General features: G+C 52.8%; 1 protein-coding gene across 7 annotated transcripts in view; it reads left to right on the top strand.

The window, feature by feature from the left end:
* The window catches only part of CREBBP (CREB binding lysine acetyltransferase), a 150,189-nt gene extending 137,682 nt beyond the window's left edge, over positions 1–12,507 (top strand). For all 7 annotated transcript variants that reach the window (XM_027117557.1, XM_027117555.1, XM_027117556.1 and 4 more), the window contains 8 exons: positions 1,848–1,998; positions 2,343–2,489; positions 3,103–3,216; positions 4,328–4,493; positions 4,828–4,995; positions 7,100–7,261; positions 7,444–7,725; positions 9,223–12,507. In XM_027117557.1, the coding sequence (XP_026973358.1) occupies positions 1,848–1,998; positions 2,343–2,489; positions 3,103–3,216; positions 4,328–4,493; positions 4,828–4,995; positions 7,100–7,261; positions 7,444–7,725; positions 9,223–11,370 (3,338 nt within the window). In that variant the 3' untranslated portion in view covers positions 11,371–12,507. The remainder of the gene's footprint in view (positions 1–1,847; positions 1,999–2,342; positions 2,490–3,102; positions 3,217–4,327; positions 4,494–4,827; positions 4,996–7,099; positions 7,262–7,443; positions 7,726–9,222) is intronic.
* The last annotated feature ends 3,873 nt before the right edge of the window (positions 12,508–16,380 follow it).

Below are 16,380 nucleotides of genomic sequence, written 5' to 3' on the forward strand. Positions count from 1 at the left end.
ACACCGCAACGATGAGTAGCCTCTGCTCGCCACAAGTAGAGAAAGCCTGCATGCAGCAATGAAAACTCAGCCAAAAATAAATAAATGTATTTTAAAAAATAACTATTTTCAGAGTGATAAGTCAGAAAAACAAATACCGTATATTAACGCATATATGTGGAACCTAGAAAAATGGTACAGATGAACAGGTTTGCAGTGCAGAATTAGAGACACAGATGTAGAGAACAAACGTATGGACATCAAGGGGGGAAAGCGGTGGGGGGGTGGGGGGGATGAATTGGGAGACTGGGATTGACATATACACACTAATATGTGTAAAATAGATAACTAATAAGAACCTGCTATATAAAAAAATAAAATAAAATTCATAAACTATTTTTAGCACAGGTAATTTTGGGGGAAAATGTAAAGACCTAATTTTGAAGGTTTACTCCTATTCATTATGTGAAAATCATAGTGTGTGTAATCATAGTTTCACAAGGGAAGGGGGAGCTCCCTGCACCAGTGCAGGGTGGCCCTTCTTAGCTGTGTCCTCTCTTTCTGGATTGGAAGCCACCTCATAAGGGGACAAAACTTGCTCAGCAGCGGCATGGGCGGGAGTACAGGGGGGCGAGAACATGAGAATTTTCTTCTGGGCTTCACAAAGAATAGATGAGATGGTCGTAAGTCCTTTGCACCTAATTCTCTTTTTCTCAGGATGGTTATCTCAGCTGTGGGAGGTTGAAATAAGGGGATCCAGAGCATAACTAAACAGCTGTGGAAAGTGTGCACGTGTATCAGAGTGTGAAACAATTCTACTTCTCATTTTTATAGCTTTTAAAGTTTTTATTTTTTAATGGGGTCTTTATTTCATTGCCATTGTTTTTTTTTAATCACTTTTATTGAGGTATAATTTATATACCAAAAAAACTCCGCCATTGGTATGTTTATTGCAGAGAAACTAAATTTTAAAAGCCTAAATTTTGCAGATATTTCTTAACCTCAGTAAGGAATCTTCTAAAATCCTATCATCTGTAGTCACTGTTAACCTTTTGCAGCTTTCCTGTCTAGTCTTTTATCCCCATATGCACAGAGTTTTTCTGTGCTGTGACTGTATTGTATTTATATGCTGTGTAACTCCTGGCCCATCCCTGGGAGAGGGAGGGTACAGAGGGGCAGGGCGGAGGAGCCCACCAGCAATGGTGCTGGGCAGGTCTGCGTCGTGGAACAGTGTCCCTTGCCGCCCAGTATTGGAATGCTCACAGAGTGAGGTAGCCTTTGGCTGCCTGCTAGCTTAGCTGTCTCAGACTCTGCACCAGGACTCTCATCAGAGCTGGGCAGGAAGGGGCATTTGTGCCATCCTGTCTCTGAGGCTGTGCCAGCCCTGCCTTCCATGGAAAGCAGTGGCAGTGTCCCCATTTCTGTTAAGAGTTCTTCAAGTTCTTCCAGCCTTGGGGCACAGCTGTGTGGGCGCAGCCAGGGCCAGATCTCTGTCTCACTAGGGGCTGGGCATGTGGGGCAGGAGGCAGGGTGGACCCAGTGCGGCTCCCTCGTGCCTGCTCCCCTGCTTCACCCCAGAGCCCATCTTCCTTCAGATTTGGGTCCACCTTTGTGTCTCTTCTGCCCCTTACAGTTAGAAAAAGATGGAAATATTGGGCATTTGACAGTAGTTTTCAGTGCGTGGAATGCCTGAGATTTCAGGGTCCACCTTTCTTTTATAAAATGCTTATTACCTCATAGGACACATTAGATCCCTTCTGTATTTGGAGAATGTTACTCCTTAAAATACCAGACTACACTGAAAGAGGTGGATTCTGTGACCTCAACCCTCCCGAAGTCCTCTCATCTGCTTGTGCTGGACTTTGCAGGACTGCAGACCACACGGTTGGGAAACCACTTGGAAGACCGAGTCAACAAGTTTTTGCGGCGACAGAATCATCCTGAAGCCGGGGAGGTGTTTGTCCGCGTAGTGGCCAGCTCAGACAAGACGGTGGAAGTCAAGCCCGGGATGAAGTCACGGTTTGTGTGCAGACGTTCCAGTGGGCACCCCATGTGGTTAACCAGAGCCTAGCTTTCTGGCAAAGCTTTAGAGTTTGCATAATTTGAAAGCTTTTCATCAGTTAGCATGTAGCCACCCTTCTGTCAGTATCCCACATTCATCAGGGGAGGTGGAATTCCTTTCTGAGTGAAGCAGTGTCACAAAGAATGGGGCCAAGACTCTGAGCTGCCTGGGCCAGTGGTCAGAAGGGGCGACCTCGCCTCCAGCTTCTCTGCACTGAGCGGGTTTACGGCAGCAGGTCTTGTCTGTAAAGCACTTTGTAAATGGTAGTGATGCATGCAAACATCAGGCTCTTTTATTTCAGGTTTGTGGATTCTGGGGAAATGTCTGAATCTTTCCCGTATCGAACCAAAGCACTCTTTGCCTTTGAGGAAATTGATGGAGTGGACGTGTGCTTCTTTGGGATGCACGTCCAAGAGTATGGCTCTGATTGCCCCCCTCCAAACACAAGGTAATCCTCTAGCTCCTTTGGGGTGCGTGTCACGTGTTGTGCTAGCGACCAAGGCTCTAAACATCTTAGAGAACTACTAGTTAGTTTCGTTAGTTCGTTTTCTGCTAAGCCAGTGGGAAGTGAAGAGTTTTGATGATTGTAGAGTGCTTTGTGTTGTAAGCACACATGGGTTTTGATCCTGGTCTTGCTGTTGCCCCTGTCTTACCTGGGGCAGGTAAACCTATGGAGAAGGGGGTGGGGACTGCTGCACAGGCCAGGCTTCTCTTCACCTATGAAAATGTCACACCTCTCCTGAGAGTTATTTCATGTTCAGTCAAGAATCTGGGTGAGAAGGAATTAGAAGTGGCTTTTCCTAATTTGCCCTGATCTCTCCACGGTTCCCCATGGTGAGTGATGGCATTGCTTCTTAGTTCAGTGATGAAATTGAATTCTATTTTATTGATTGGTAGCAGAGCTTGGTGATGGCAGATTTCTTATGTCCTGTTTGTGGCCAGTGTAAATGCTATCAAAACAGAATTTATTTCTGGAGCTTTTTTTAGATGCTGGTGTTTGGTTTCAAGTTTGGGAGATAACCTGAACTTTCAATTAATTTCTTTCTCACCCTGCCCCCCAGGCGTGTGTACATATCTTATCTGGACAGTATTCATTTCTTCCGACCGAGATGCCTCCGAACAGCTGTTTACCATGAGATCCTTATTGGATATTTAGAGTACGTGAAGAAATTGGGGTGAGTTTAATTCAAATTATTCAGAACTAATAAAAACTCCATTTTTAATTTTCACTGTGTATTTTGTGAAATAGCACAAGTATTTCTTAAGGTTTTTTGTGTTTCTATTTTGATGTCCTTAAATGGATTCAGGGGTCTCCAGAGCACCCTTCCAGCCAGATGTTCTGTTGGGCCACTTGGGTCTGGGGCTCCCAGCACAGCTCATGTGCTTTCCCTGCCTCCTGTGTTTTTCTCACATTCTAGTCTGTTTTTTTAAAACTTTATTGAGGCATATTTTATGTATCATACAATTCACCTACTTCAGGTGTACATTCAGTGATTTTTAGTAACTTTACCAAGTAATGCAGCTGTCACGGTAAATCAGTTTCAGAACATTCTCATCCCCCCAACCCCCGTTAAGATCCCTGCACCCATTTGCTGTTCATCCCTTTTGGACCCCTGCCCCCAGTGACTACTAATCTCCTTTTTTGTCTCCATAACTGTGCCTTTTCTGGACGGTTCATAGAAGCGGAATCCTACCAGATGTGGTCTCTTGTGTCTGACTTCCTTTCCTGTCTCTCTTCTTACGTTCTAGATCACATTTCTTTCCCAAATTTGGAAAAGAGATGTTTGATTGAAGTGTCTTGAGCAGAATGAATGAGATCTATTTTGTCTTTAACCCCTTAGAAAGAAATACTCAACTTCCTTTCCAATGTGCAGGAGAAAGTAGATAGGAAATTCAGTGCATCCACCCTGGGGACAAGCCGTCTGATACGCCTCACGCGTTGCCGTCTTCCCAGGCTCTCTCCTGTGTCACAGGTTCCCTTGCAGCCTTAGCCCCTGCCTGACATGCACACCGAAGAGGGAGGTACCGTTGGGCCAATTTCCAGCCTGCGTTTGCACTCTGTAGAGATTTGGCTTTACCCTAACCCCCTTCCCCAGCACAATGGTTTGGAACCTCTCTTAGGCCTCTCACATGTTCTGCCAGAAGCATTTTGTAATTTCTTTTTTGTTGTTTTTCTTCATAGTTATTTCTGTCCTTGCTTTGGTCCGTGTTCCTCAGCTGTTACTCCTCAAAGGCAGGGATGATTTCGCTCACTGCTTCCGTCTGAATTGTGTGTATGTCCTGCAGGTATGTAACAGGACACATCTGGGCCTGTCCCCCAAGTGAAGGAGACGACTACATCTTCCATTGCCACCCCCCAGATCAAAAAATCCCCAAGCCAAAGCGCCTGCAGGAGTGGTACAAGAAGATGCTGGACAAGGCCTTTGCCGAGCGCATCATCCATGACTATAAGGTGCCCACACTGCGGGGGCAGGCGGGGGGGCTCCTCACCAATGACTCCCACATCTTCACGTGTCTCCCTCTGTGCTCACATGTGTTAGAATTATATCTACTTATGATTATTGGAAAGCAAAAATTTAAATTTTTTAAAATCATAAACTAAGAAGCAACTTCTCCGCTGTCTGTCAAGATTTGCAGTCGGCAGTCCAAGAGAAGTGGTGGTAGATCTTGTGAAACCATGCGCCTCAGGAGTGTGCGGTCCCCTTTCCATGTCGTGGCCCCAAGCCCCCTCCCCAGAGTGTCACCCAGCCCCCCTCGTCTCACCACTGTGCTTGTTCACTTTCCAGGACATTTTCAAACAAGCAACTGAAGACAGGCTCACCAGTGCCAAGGAACTGCCCTATTTCGAGGGTGACTTCTGGCCTAACGTGTTGGAGGAGAGCATTAAGGAGCTGGAACAGGAGGAAGAAGAGAGGAAGAAGGAGGAGAGCACCGCGGCCAGTGAGACCCCGGAGGTAAAGCCCAAGGGCCCCAGCGCATGTGCTAAAGGCTGCGCTCCAGCAGGTCAGGGAGTGAGTGTGGGCTGCTCGTTTCTCAAGACATGGCCTCCTTTGTCTGTGGTGGTGTTTTCATACATAACCTCACTGTGTTACCGCCCACCACAGGGCAGGCCTGGGCCTGGGGGCACAGCCCACACTGGGTGCTGGGCGAACTGGAGACACATCACCTACTAGGTGGACAGAGGGGCTTGCTCTGGCATCTCTGGGCAGGACAGCGGGGCTGAGACACAGCAAGATGAGAGAGGAGGGCACCCTGCCAGGGAGCCCAGAAGAGGTGCCAGAGATAGAGATGGAGACGGGTGTCATGATCAGGAACCAGTCAGTTCACTTTAGAAATGACTTGAGGAGGAGACTCTTGTTTGCCAGGCCACATTCACTCTCCTTGTTGTAAACTGCCCCCCACTCTTCACTGGGTGTTCATGCGTCTGTGCACTCACTCTGGTCACTGAGCCCCCGCCATGTGCGGGCACCATCCTGAGGGGTGCAGTGGGAACTAAAGAGGTCTCCATCCCTGCCCTCAAGGGGTGTGTGTCCTAGTGTGTGGTGCATGCTGAGATGGTGTAGAACAGACACGAGGGAAGAGGGCAGATGCAGCACCTTTGGGAGGGCCTGTCTGGGGAGGTGGCATCTGAGCAGAGACTGACTGGTGAGAGGAACCCAGAAGATCCCGGCGGAGGAGCCTCCAGCAAAAGGAGGAGGGTGTCAGAGTCCGAGTCGGGAGCGAGTGTGCTGTGTTTCACATGTTCAAGTAAGAGATGATGGTGGTTTAGTTGGATGCGTAGCTGTCGGCAGTGAGCAGCGTATGATGTGTTTTGAGAGTAACAACCTCAGAACTTAGGGCGCATCTTTGTGGTGTATGAGGAAGATCCTGGATCGAGGCTGCCTGCTGGGTCTGGGGCCTTAGAATTGAGTCAGTGTTGCTGCGTCTCCCTGAAGGGGAGAAGGAAGGGAGAGCACACTTGGGGGAAGAAGTCAAGAATTGGCTGCAGATGTGTTAATCTCGAGATGCCTGTTACCACCCGTGCAGGCCTGGGGCCCCCAGGAGGGCTTGGGGCTGCATGTGGAGCCAGCATCCAGAGCCAGGGGTCTAGGGTGGAACGCCTGCATGGGCTGCTTCGTGCCAGGCAGCATGTGCTTTTTAGGGTGTGTCCTTTTTGTAAGACAGCATCCCTAGCCCCTTCCAAAATGGAGAAAGTGTGGGTGAGGATGTGACAAGTACTCATGTCACAGGTGGGTCCCGAGGAGAGGTCGAGGGCTGTGGTCATCGTTCTCTGCCTGCCTTTTGCTGGACCTCCCTGGAGGCATCCCCTGGAACATTGGGTGATTTAGGGGTGGAGATGCTGCTCCTCAGGGACTGGAGAGATGCCGGCAGGTCCCTCCCTCAAGCTGACCTGGAAGGGTGGGCTGGATTTCAGTGGGAACTTGGAGTGCCTGTGGGAGGAAGACCACAGCCGATTAATGAACCCAGATTCCTCTGCCTCTGCCGGACGGACACCCAGGCACAGGAGGTGGCCTGAGTCAGCACTGGCATCCAAGGCTCAGGGGGTGCTGGGAGGAGAGTCTGTACTGCCGGCCGAGCTGCCACAGAGGGGCTCTGAGGGGAACACAGCCCTGGCTGTGTGCCCGTCGAGGAGGAGTGCCTGCCTCCAGCCAGTAGAAAACATAGGACCAGGAGAAACGGCCTCCACCGCCTCCGTGGTTAGATCCAACTAGCATCCCAGGTGTATTCTTCCCTCCAGCCTCCACGTGATGTGCGGCTGTTGTGGCACAGGCAGTGCTTGCTTTATGTTTGTCACCACTGTACCCATTCGGTCCTGGCCAAGTCCGGGCCCTGCTTCCATACTCATCTCCTTCCCCTTAGTGGTTTCCTCTGAAGGCAGTGGCAGTGGCAGTGTTGACAGCCACTCACACGGCCTGCGCAGGCAGGTAGGGGTCTGCTCGGTGGTCTCCTGCCTCAGCCCCAGCTCCCTGGAGCCCCCGCAGCAGGAACTGGTGGCCTCCCTGCTGGACATTGGAGCAGGATGCTAGGCAGGGCCGACAGCTCTGAGTCTTATTGCAGGGCAGCCAGGGCGACAGCAAGAACGCCAAGAAAAAGAACAACAAGAAAACCAACAAGAATAAAAGCAGCATCAGCCGAGCCAACAAGAAAAAGCCCAGCATGCCCAACGTGTCCAACGACTTGTCCCAGAAGCTCTATGCCACGATGGAGAAGCACAAAGAGGTGGGGGTGGGCGGGGTGGGGTGGGGGCGGACCAAGTGCAGGGGGAGGAGGCCTGGCCTGGCGACACCACACTGCTTGTCACCACTGCTTGTCACCAACGCAGTTCAGCCCTGGGGACAGCAGGAGTTGGCTCGGTCCTTCTCTCTGCGGGGCTGACGCTGCTCCTCCCTGCCGTCCCCCAGGTCTTCTTTGTGATCCACCTCCACGCTGGGCCCGTCATCAACACGCTGCCCCCCATCGTCGACCCCGACCCCCTGCTCAGCTGTGACCTCATGGACGGGCGGGACGCCTTCCTCACGCTGGCCCGGGACAAGCATTGGGAGTTCTCCTCCCTGCGGCGCTCCAAGTGGTCCACGCTGTGCATGCTGGTGGAGCTGCACACCCAGGGCCAGGACCGCTTCGTCTACACCTGCAATGAGTGCAAGCACCATGTGGAGACGCGCTGGCACTGCACCGTGTGTGAGGTGAGCGCGGGGCACCTGCCCGCGCAGGGCTGCCGGTAGAGCTGGCGAGGCCCACGGCGCTCTCGGGCTGTGCGTGTGTATTTCAGGGCAACTGTTAAACAGTTGGCGTTTTCTGGGGAGAAAATGACCAGATGAATGCTCATCTGTCCACTCCACTAGTCCACTGTTGGTTTTGAGATTGTGTTTTGGGGTTCACGAATGAGAGGGTTTCTCTCGATGTTGGTGGGGTTCCTGCCCTGTGCCTGTTATGGGGCTTAGCGCCAGCGATCCAGGGCAAGAAGCAGCCGGTGTCTGCTCACGAGGCAGCCTGGTCCCAACCTGGTCCCAGTGGCATGTGTCTGGGGTGTTGGGGGGAGCTGGTCTTCAGGGGATGGAGGGAAGCCAGTGAGCTTCCCTGGGAGACAACATTTGTGCTGGCCTTTCCAGGATGCGGAGATGATCACAAGGCACTTTGTTATTTTATTTGTTGTGTTTCGTTAACACCAGCTCTGTGTCAGGCACACGCATAGGCCTCTCGGTGCAGGGTGGGAGTGCAGAGAGAAGAGAGCACGGCAGTGCTTTGGTCCATTGGGATTCTGACTGGTTCCTCTTCTGGTGTTCCCAGTCTACTTGCCAAGAGGTTGGGATTTCCTGCTGTTGTCAGGCTGGGTCCCTTTGGTCAGGGGTCTTAAGCCCCTCCTCTCTTGTCCTGGTGGATCCCGTGGTCAAACCACACTGGCAACCCCTCTGCAGGGGTCTCGGCCTGTCCCTGGCACAGACGGGTCACTCGCACGGGGTGTCACGTGCTCTGCCTCCCCCCGCAGATAGTCAGACTCCTCTCCTGCCCAGTCCTCACCTTGCTGGTGTCAACGCCTAGATAGTCCCCATAGTTGAGTGCTCCACAACAGCAGCTCTGTGCTCTCTGGGGGCAGAGGGGGCCTCTATAATGCCCTCATCTCTCTGCCACTCTCTCCAGCTTTCTTTTGTCCTCTCTCTTATTTCCCACTGTGGGGATTTTCACATCCTTGCTGTGAGAAGGTTAGCAGTCCTGGTCACAGGGCTCATCCTCCAGATCTAGTGCTTTGTGGTCTCCGTCTCCAGGTGCAGCTTTTAGAAACCTGGGGAGGGGGCATTATGTTGCCATGGTGCGAGCCCAGGGCCTTCCTCCTGGTGAAGGCCTCTCAGCCCCAGTGCCCGCCCACCGGCTGCCCAGCAGAGCTCTGGGGATGCACCGAGGGCACCCACAGCAGCCCCAGAGCGTAGGGGCCCCAGCCTCGGGGTGCTCACGAAGCCACACACGCTGTGAGCTAGCAGGTTGGGAGAAGGCAGAGGGGCCCCCAGAAGAGGGCAAGTAGGTGGACCGGTGGTCTCTGGAATTTCTGGGCTGTGGAGTGTTCCTGGGAGTGAAGGTTCTGGGGAGCAGACATGTTTGGCATCCGTGAGCCTCGTGGGGATGGGGGGGAGCTGGTGGTCAGGGCCGCATGCTGATGCTGGCTTGTCCCTTGTCCTCACCCGCAGGACTACGACCTCTGCATCAATTGCTACAACACGAAGAGCCACACCCACAAGATGGTGAAGTGGGGGCTGGGCCTGGATGACGAGGGCAGCAGCCAGGGTGAACCACAGTCCAAGAGCCCCCAGGAGTCACGGCGCCTGAGCATCCAGCGCTGCATCCAGTCCCTGGTGCACGCCTGTCAGTGCCGCAACGCCAACTGCTCACTGCCGTCCTGCCAGAAGATGAAGCGGGTGGTGCAGCACACCAAGGGTTGCAAACGCAAGACCAACGGCGGCTGCCCAGTGTGCAAGCAGCTCATTGCCCTCTGCTGCTACCACGCCAAACACTGCCAAGAAAACAAGTGCCCCGTGCCCTTCTGCCTCAACATCAAACACAAGCTCCGCCAGCAGCAGATCCAGCACCGCCTGCAGCAGGCCCAGCTCATGCGCCGGCGGATGGCCACCATGAACACCCGCAACGTGCCTCAGCAGAGCCTGCCTTCCCCTACCTCAGCACCACCCGGGACCCCCACGCAGCAGCCCAGCACGCCCCAGACGCCACAGCCCCCCGCCCAGCCGCAGCCCTCGCCCGTGAACATGTCACCAGCCGGCTTCCCCAGTGTGGCCCGGACTCAGCCCCCCACAACGGTATCCACCGGGAAGCCCACCAACCAGGTGCCAGCCCCACCGCCCCCCGCCCAGCCCCCACCCGCGGCAGTGGAGGCGGCCCGGCAGATCGAGCGGGAGGCCCAGCAGCAGCAGCACCTGTACCGGGTGAACATCAACAACGGCATGCCCCCAGGGCGCACGGGCATGGTGACCCCGGTGAGCCAGATGGCCCCTGTGGGCCTGAATGTGCCCCGACCCAACCAGGTCAGCGGGCCCGTTGTGCCCAACCTGCCACCTGGGCAGTGGCAACAGGCGCCCATCCCCCAGCAGCAGCCGATGCCAGGCATGCCGAGACCCGTGATGTCCATGCAGGCCCAGCCGGCCGTGGCCGGGCCACGGATGCCCAGCGTGCAACCGCCCCGGAGCATCTCGCCCGGCGCCCTGCAGGACCTGCTTCGGACCCTGAAGTCCCCCAGCTCCCCACAGCAGCAGCAGCAGGTGCTCAACATCCTCAAGTCCAATCCTCAGCTGATGGCAGCTTTCATTAAACAACGCACGGCCAAGTACGTGGCCAGTCAGCCCGGCCTGCAGCCCCAACCTGGCCTGCAGCCTCAGCCCGGCCTGCAGCCCCAGCCCGGCCTGCACCAGCAGCCCAGCCTGCAGAACCTGAATGCCATGCAAGCCGGCGGCCCACGGCCCGGTGTGCCTCCTCAGCAGCCGGCGATGGGCGGCCTGAACCCCCAGGGCCAGGCCCTGAACATCATGAACCCAGGGCACAACCCCAGCATGGCAAGTATGAACCCACAGTACAGAGAGATGCTGCGAAGGCAGCTCTTGCAGCAGCAGCAGCAGCAGCAGCAACAGCAGCAGCAGCAGCAGCAGCAGGGCAGTGCCGGCATGGCCGGGGGCATGGCGGGGCATGGCCAGTTCCAGCAGCCTCAGGGACCCGGAGGCTACCCCGCGGCCATGCAACAGCAGCGGATGCAGCAGCACCTCCCCATCCAGGGCAGCTCCATGGGCCAGATGGCAGCCCAGATGGGACAGCTCAGCCAGATGGGGCAGCCTGGGCTGGGCTCAGACAGCACGCCCAACATCCAGCAGGCCCTGCAACAGCGGATTCTGCAGCAGCAGCAGATGAAGCAGCAGATCGGGTCCCCGGGCCAGCCGAACCCCATGAGCCCCCAGCAGCACATGCTCTCAGGACAGCCGCAGGCCTCGCACCTCCCCGGCCAGCAGATGGCCACGTCCCTCAGTAGCCAGGTGCGGTCTCCGGCCCCTGTCCAGTCTCCACGGCCCCAGTCCCAGCCTCCACATTCCAGCCCGTCGCCACGGATACAGCCCCAGCCTTCACCACACCACGTCTCGCCCCAGACTGGTTCCCCCCACCCAGGACTCGCAGTCACCATGGCCAGCTCCATAGATCAGGGACACTTGGGGAACCCCGAACAGAGTGCAATGCTCCCCCAGCTGAACACCCCCAACAGGAGTGCGTTGTCCAATGAGCTGTCCCTGGTCGGCGACACCACGGGAGACACCCTAGAAAAGTTTGTGGAGGGTTTGTAGCATTGTGAGAGCATCACTTGTTTTTTTTTCCCTTTCATGTTCTTGGACCTTTTGTACTGAAATCCAGGCATCTGGGCTCTTTTTATTCCTAGATGGAACTGCTACTTCCAAGCCGTGGAAGGGTAGATTGCTGTTTAAAGAAACAATACAAAGAATATATTTTTTTGTTAAAAACCAGTTGATTTAAATATCTGGTCTCTCTCTCTCTTTTTTTTTTCGTTTTTTGTTTTTTGTTTTGGGGGGAGGGGGGTTTTGTTTGGATTCTTTTTGTCGTCATTGCTGGTGACTCATGCCTTTTTTTAACGGGAAAAACAAGTTCATTATATTCATATTTTTTATTTGTATTTTCAAGACTTTAAACATTTATGTTTAAAAGTGAGAAGAAAATAATATTCAGAAACTGATTCCTGAAATAATGCAAGCTTATAATGTATCCCGATAACTTTCTGACGTTGCGGGAAGATTTTTTCTATAGTGAACTCTGTGGGCGTCTCCAAGTATTACCCCTGGATGATAGGAATTGGCTCCTGAGCGCACACACGTACACACCCACACACACATCTATCTATACATACTGGCTTAAGCCAGACTCTTGTCTTGCAGATGTAGAAATTGTTGCTTTGTTTCTCTGATAAAACTGGTTTTAGACAAAAAATAGGGATGATCACTCTCTTAGACCATGCTAATGTTAATAGAGAAGAAGCATTCTTTTCTTTCTTCTATGTGAAACTTGAAATGAGGAAAAGCAATTCTAGTGTAAATCATGCAAGCGCTATAATTACTATAAATAAGAAAATTCAAGAAGATTCAATCACTGTATAGAATGGTAAAGTACCAACTCATTTCTTATATCATATTGTTAAATAAACTGTGTGCAACAGACAAAAAGGGTGGTCCTTGAATTCATGTACATGGTGTTAACACTTCGTGTTCCAGCTCTTTTGTTATGAAAATGCTGTTTTCAACATTGTATTTGGACTATGCATGTGTTTTTTTCCCCCATTGTATATAAAGTACCGCTTAAAATTGATATAAATTACTGAAGTTTTTAACATGTATTCTGTTCTTTAAGATCCCTGTAAGAATGTTTAAGGTTTTTATTTATTTATATATATTTTTGGAGTCTGTTCTTTGTAAGACATGATTCTGATTGTTTGCTCACAGAGGAGAGGTGGGGGCCGCGGTCCTGTTGGCCGGGGCGGGGGGGGGGGGTGGCAGCTGAGCTCAGCCAAGGCCTGGAGGGCCCTCCTTTGCTGCTCATGGAAGAACCTCACCCAGAGCCGGGGACACAAGTGGCCCTGAAACAGCACTTTGTCGCCTGTCCACACTCCCCATCTTAGCCACCCCCACCCCATCCCTGCTCCTACATGCCAATCCCAGAATTGATGCAAAGGGTGTTCCGGGGACTAGAGGGGGTTCCTGGCCTGCCCCCAAATCCTGGTTCAGTGAGGGAGGATGCTGCCACGGCCTCTGACGCTGGGCTGGGCAGATGCAGCTCCAGCCCTGCCTTCTCCAACTTTCTCTAGAAACAGCGAGGTGCTGCCCTGGGGGCCGCTGGGGGACTGGCCACCAGCCCTGCTGGGATGAGAAGAGGCCTCCAGCTTCGAGCAACACCTGTACTCGGCCACCTGGTCCACCCCTCCTCTCTGAGTCCAATTCCAGGGGCCCTTAACTGAGGGGGTGACACTCGAGGTCCTGAATGCTATAACAATGACATCTATGAGGAAGACCACCGCCAGGAGAGCTGACATTCATTCTTTGGTCTGTGCACCCCCTCCCAGGGCACAGGCAAGTGGAGTCCTGTTTCATTCCCCTGTCCCCCAACCAAGGGTGGTCTCAACCGAGGGGTTGTGATGTCAGGCTTAGAAATGACAGCCCAAATAGCTTTCCTTTTGACCCTGTATTCACAGAAATCTTTTCAAAACACTTGAACTGGGAATTTAAATTTGAGGAAACTCTAAGAAATTAGTTGTAACACAGGGCTTCGAATCTTGTTCTAATGTTGTAGATTTAGCCAGGTAAGACTAAGACCACCGTCTCACCACCAACCAACCCCCATCCCTACCCATCCCCAAAGGGAAGCGGGGTCAGGCCCTCCATGGCCACATGCCATCCTCACTTAACGTGCTCAAGTCCCACGTCCGTCACCCTTTTCCCGGTCGCCTTCTGCACTGATGGGAAAGCCCTGGACTGAGTCTGTTCAGACAAGAAGTGTGAGCTGTCTGGGCCCTGGAGAAGCAGCTCCAGGTCCACACTTCGGATGTGCAGCCCTTTTAACCTGGCCAATGGGGAGTCTCTTTCAGGTCATCCCAGAATCCAAAAGTGTGCCAACCTCATCCTCTTGGAGTCCCATGCAATCTTGTTGCCAAAGGATGCAGCCAAGGGTGTGGGCTGGATGCTAACCTGGCACTTGACGTAAGGAAGTTTCTGTGAGAGCTGGAAAGCCCCGACGCGGTGTCTCACATGCTGTCTACTTAGGAGGAGAAAAAAGTCCTATATTTGTGATCAAAAAGAGGAAACTTCTGGGGCTTCCCTCGTGGTGCAGTGGTTGAGAATCCACCTGCCAATGCAGGGGACACGGGTTCAAGCCCTGGTCTCGGAAGATCCTACATGCCGCAGAGCAGCTAAGCCCGTGTGCCACAACTACTGAGCCCACGTGCTACAACTACTGAAGCCCACACACCTAGAGCCTGTGCTCCACAACAAGAGAAGCCACCATAATGAGAAGCCCACACACTGCAACAAAGAGTAGCCCCCACCCACCACAACTAGAGAAAGCCTGTGTGCAGCAACGAAGACCCAATGCAGCCAAAAATAAATAAAATTTAAATATTTTTTTAAAAATTAAAAAAAAAAGAATCCGCCTGCCAACGCAGGGGACACAGTTTCAAGCCCTGGTCCGGGAAGATCCCACATGCTGCAAAGCAGCTAAGCCCAGGTGCCGCAACTACTGAGCCTGTGCTCTAGAGCCCGCGAGCCACAACTACTGAGCCCACGTGCCTAGAGCCCATGCTCCACAATAAAAAGAAGCCACCACAGTGAGAAGCCTGCACACCACAACGAAGAGTAGCTCCTGCTCACCACAGCTAGAGAAAGCCCACGTGCAGCAACGAAGACCCAACGCAGCCAAAAATAAAAAAATAAACATTAAAAAAAAAAAAAAAAGGCAACTTCTGCCATGAATAAAGTTGCCTAAAATTCTGGGGGACAAAAAAGAGGAAACTTGAAATATGCTGGTGTTTATAATAAAAGCTGGTAAAACTGCTTGGATTCAAAGATGGTTCCAGTTGGCTAACAACCCGTAGAATTAGCTTAGCAGCCAGTCATAAGATAAAGGGGTTCAGCTGATTTTGTCTAGTGCACGTGTTTGATTATGTTTTTGAGAATTCAGTGTGTTAAAAACATGAGTCGGGGCTTCCCTGGTGGCACAGTGGTTGAGAGTCCACCTGCCGATGCAGGGGACACGGGTTCGTGCCCTGGTCCGGGAAGATCCCACATGCCGCGGAGCGGCTGTGCCCGTGAGCCATGGCCGCTAAGCCTGCGCGTCCGGAGTCTGTACTCTGCAATGGGAGAGGCCACAACAGTGAGAGGCCCGTGTGCTGCAAAAAAAACAAAAAACAAAAAAACAGGAGTCGGCTGCAATGGCTGCGTAACACGAGGTGAAGAGGCTTCTAAGATCTCAGGCTGAAGACATGCAACTTTTGATTGCTGTAAAGTGGAACCAAAAGATTTCATTTGAGCCAAAATGTGCTTTTAGAACTGCATGAGAAAATAAGCTACTCTGAAAAAGGAAAGAAGCTGAATATGGGTGGCAGACATATTCAGGGAGAAGCCAGGAAGTCCTTGACACAAGGCCAGTGCTGGGAAGTAGACACTGTGGTGGTGCCACCTCAGCAGGTGGATGGTGCAGGAGCGCGTGGGGCTGGGGCCAGTGTCCACCTGGGATCATAAAGCCACACGGCACCTTCCCAGGGCATCCCGTGTTCACTGCAAAATCAAGAGCAGGGAAACGGGTCAGTCATGAGATACTAACATAAGTGAATGTAGCACCCAGGCTGACAATGACAAGGCTGAGGGACCCTGATGAGAAGCTGAGGATGCAAATGGTGCTTCCAACGAGCTCGTGCCTTTCCATAGAGGATGGACTCAGATCCACTGACTGTGATATGACTGAAGTTACTTCACTAAACTGAAAGATTCAAAGGGCGTTGACAGCTTAGAACACCTTAGGAAGTGGTATAAAAGTCAGGGGGTCAGGAAGAGACCTTGGAGTGAGAGACCAGGTCATAGCAAGTGTGGGCCAGAGGTGCCTGTGAGGTGGGGTCAGTGACGGCACCAGGGCCTTGGCCGTGGCTGTGAGCAAGCTCTTCTGCCTTCCTGGCCTCGTGAAAGGTAGTGATACCAGGTAACAAGTGCTGTTTAAACGCATGTCCACCCCTCTGCCCAGCCATGAGGTGGGAAAACAGAGGGACCGACTTACCTGAATTCATGAGCACCAAGGGCTGACATGGGCCGCTGGCTCCAACCACACTCTCCCCTTTCGTTCGAGAGGAGCTTTTCCTCCAGCCCTGAAAACCCTCCCACACGCCTGCCTCCCCTCCTATTCCACAGGTTCCCCTTGAGCCCACTTTGGGGTACCCTGGCAAAGCAGGGGTGTTGCGGTACATTGTAGCCCCTTGAACACGGCAGACAGTGGTATGTGGTAACCAGGTCCTCACAAAGGACTGTGTGGGCCTGAGCTTGCCTGTGTCTGGTGCCCACTGGCTCACTTCGGCGTCAGAGAAGAAATGTTGACAGTGTTGGTCAACTGTAGTGGCCACAGCTCCCAGCTCCTAGTGTAGATGACCCTAACCCACCTCCCACCCAACTCCTAGAGAGCGCTTAGTGATGGAAATGGGGTTTATCGTCTGATCATGGGTCCCACGGCTCTGGACCAGCAACAATAAATCCTCTTATTAACGTTTTTCTTTTTTTGGCCACACCGCATGGCTGGTGGGATCTTAGTTCCCC

The sequence above is a fragment of the Aethalodelphis obliquidens genome, unplaced genomic scaffold (assembly GCF_003676395.1).
Source record: "Aethalodelphis obliquidens isolate GAN/ISIS:26980383/991018 unplaced genomic scaffold, ASM367639v1 scaffold18, whole genome shotgun sequence".
Classification (NCBI taxonomy): Eukaryota; Metazoa; Chordata; class Mammalia; order Artiodactyla; family Delphinidae; genus Aethalodelphis; species Aethalodelphis obliquidens.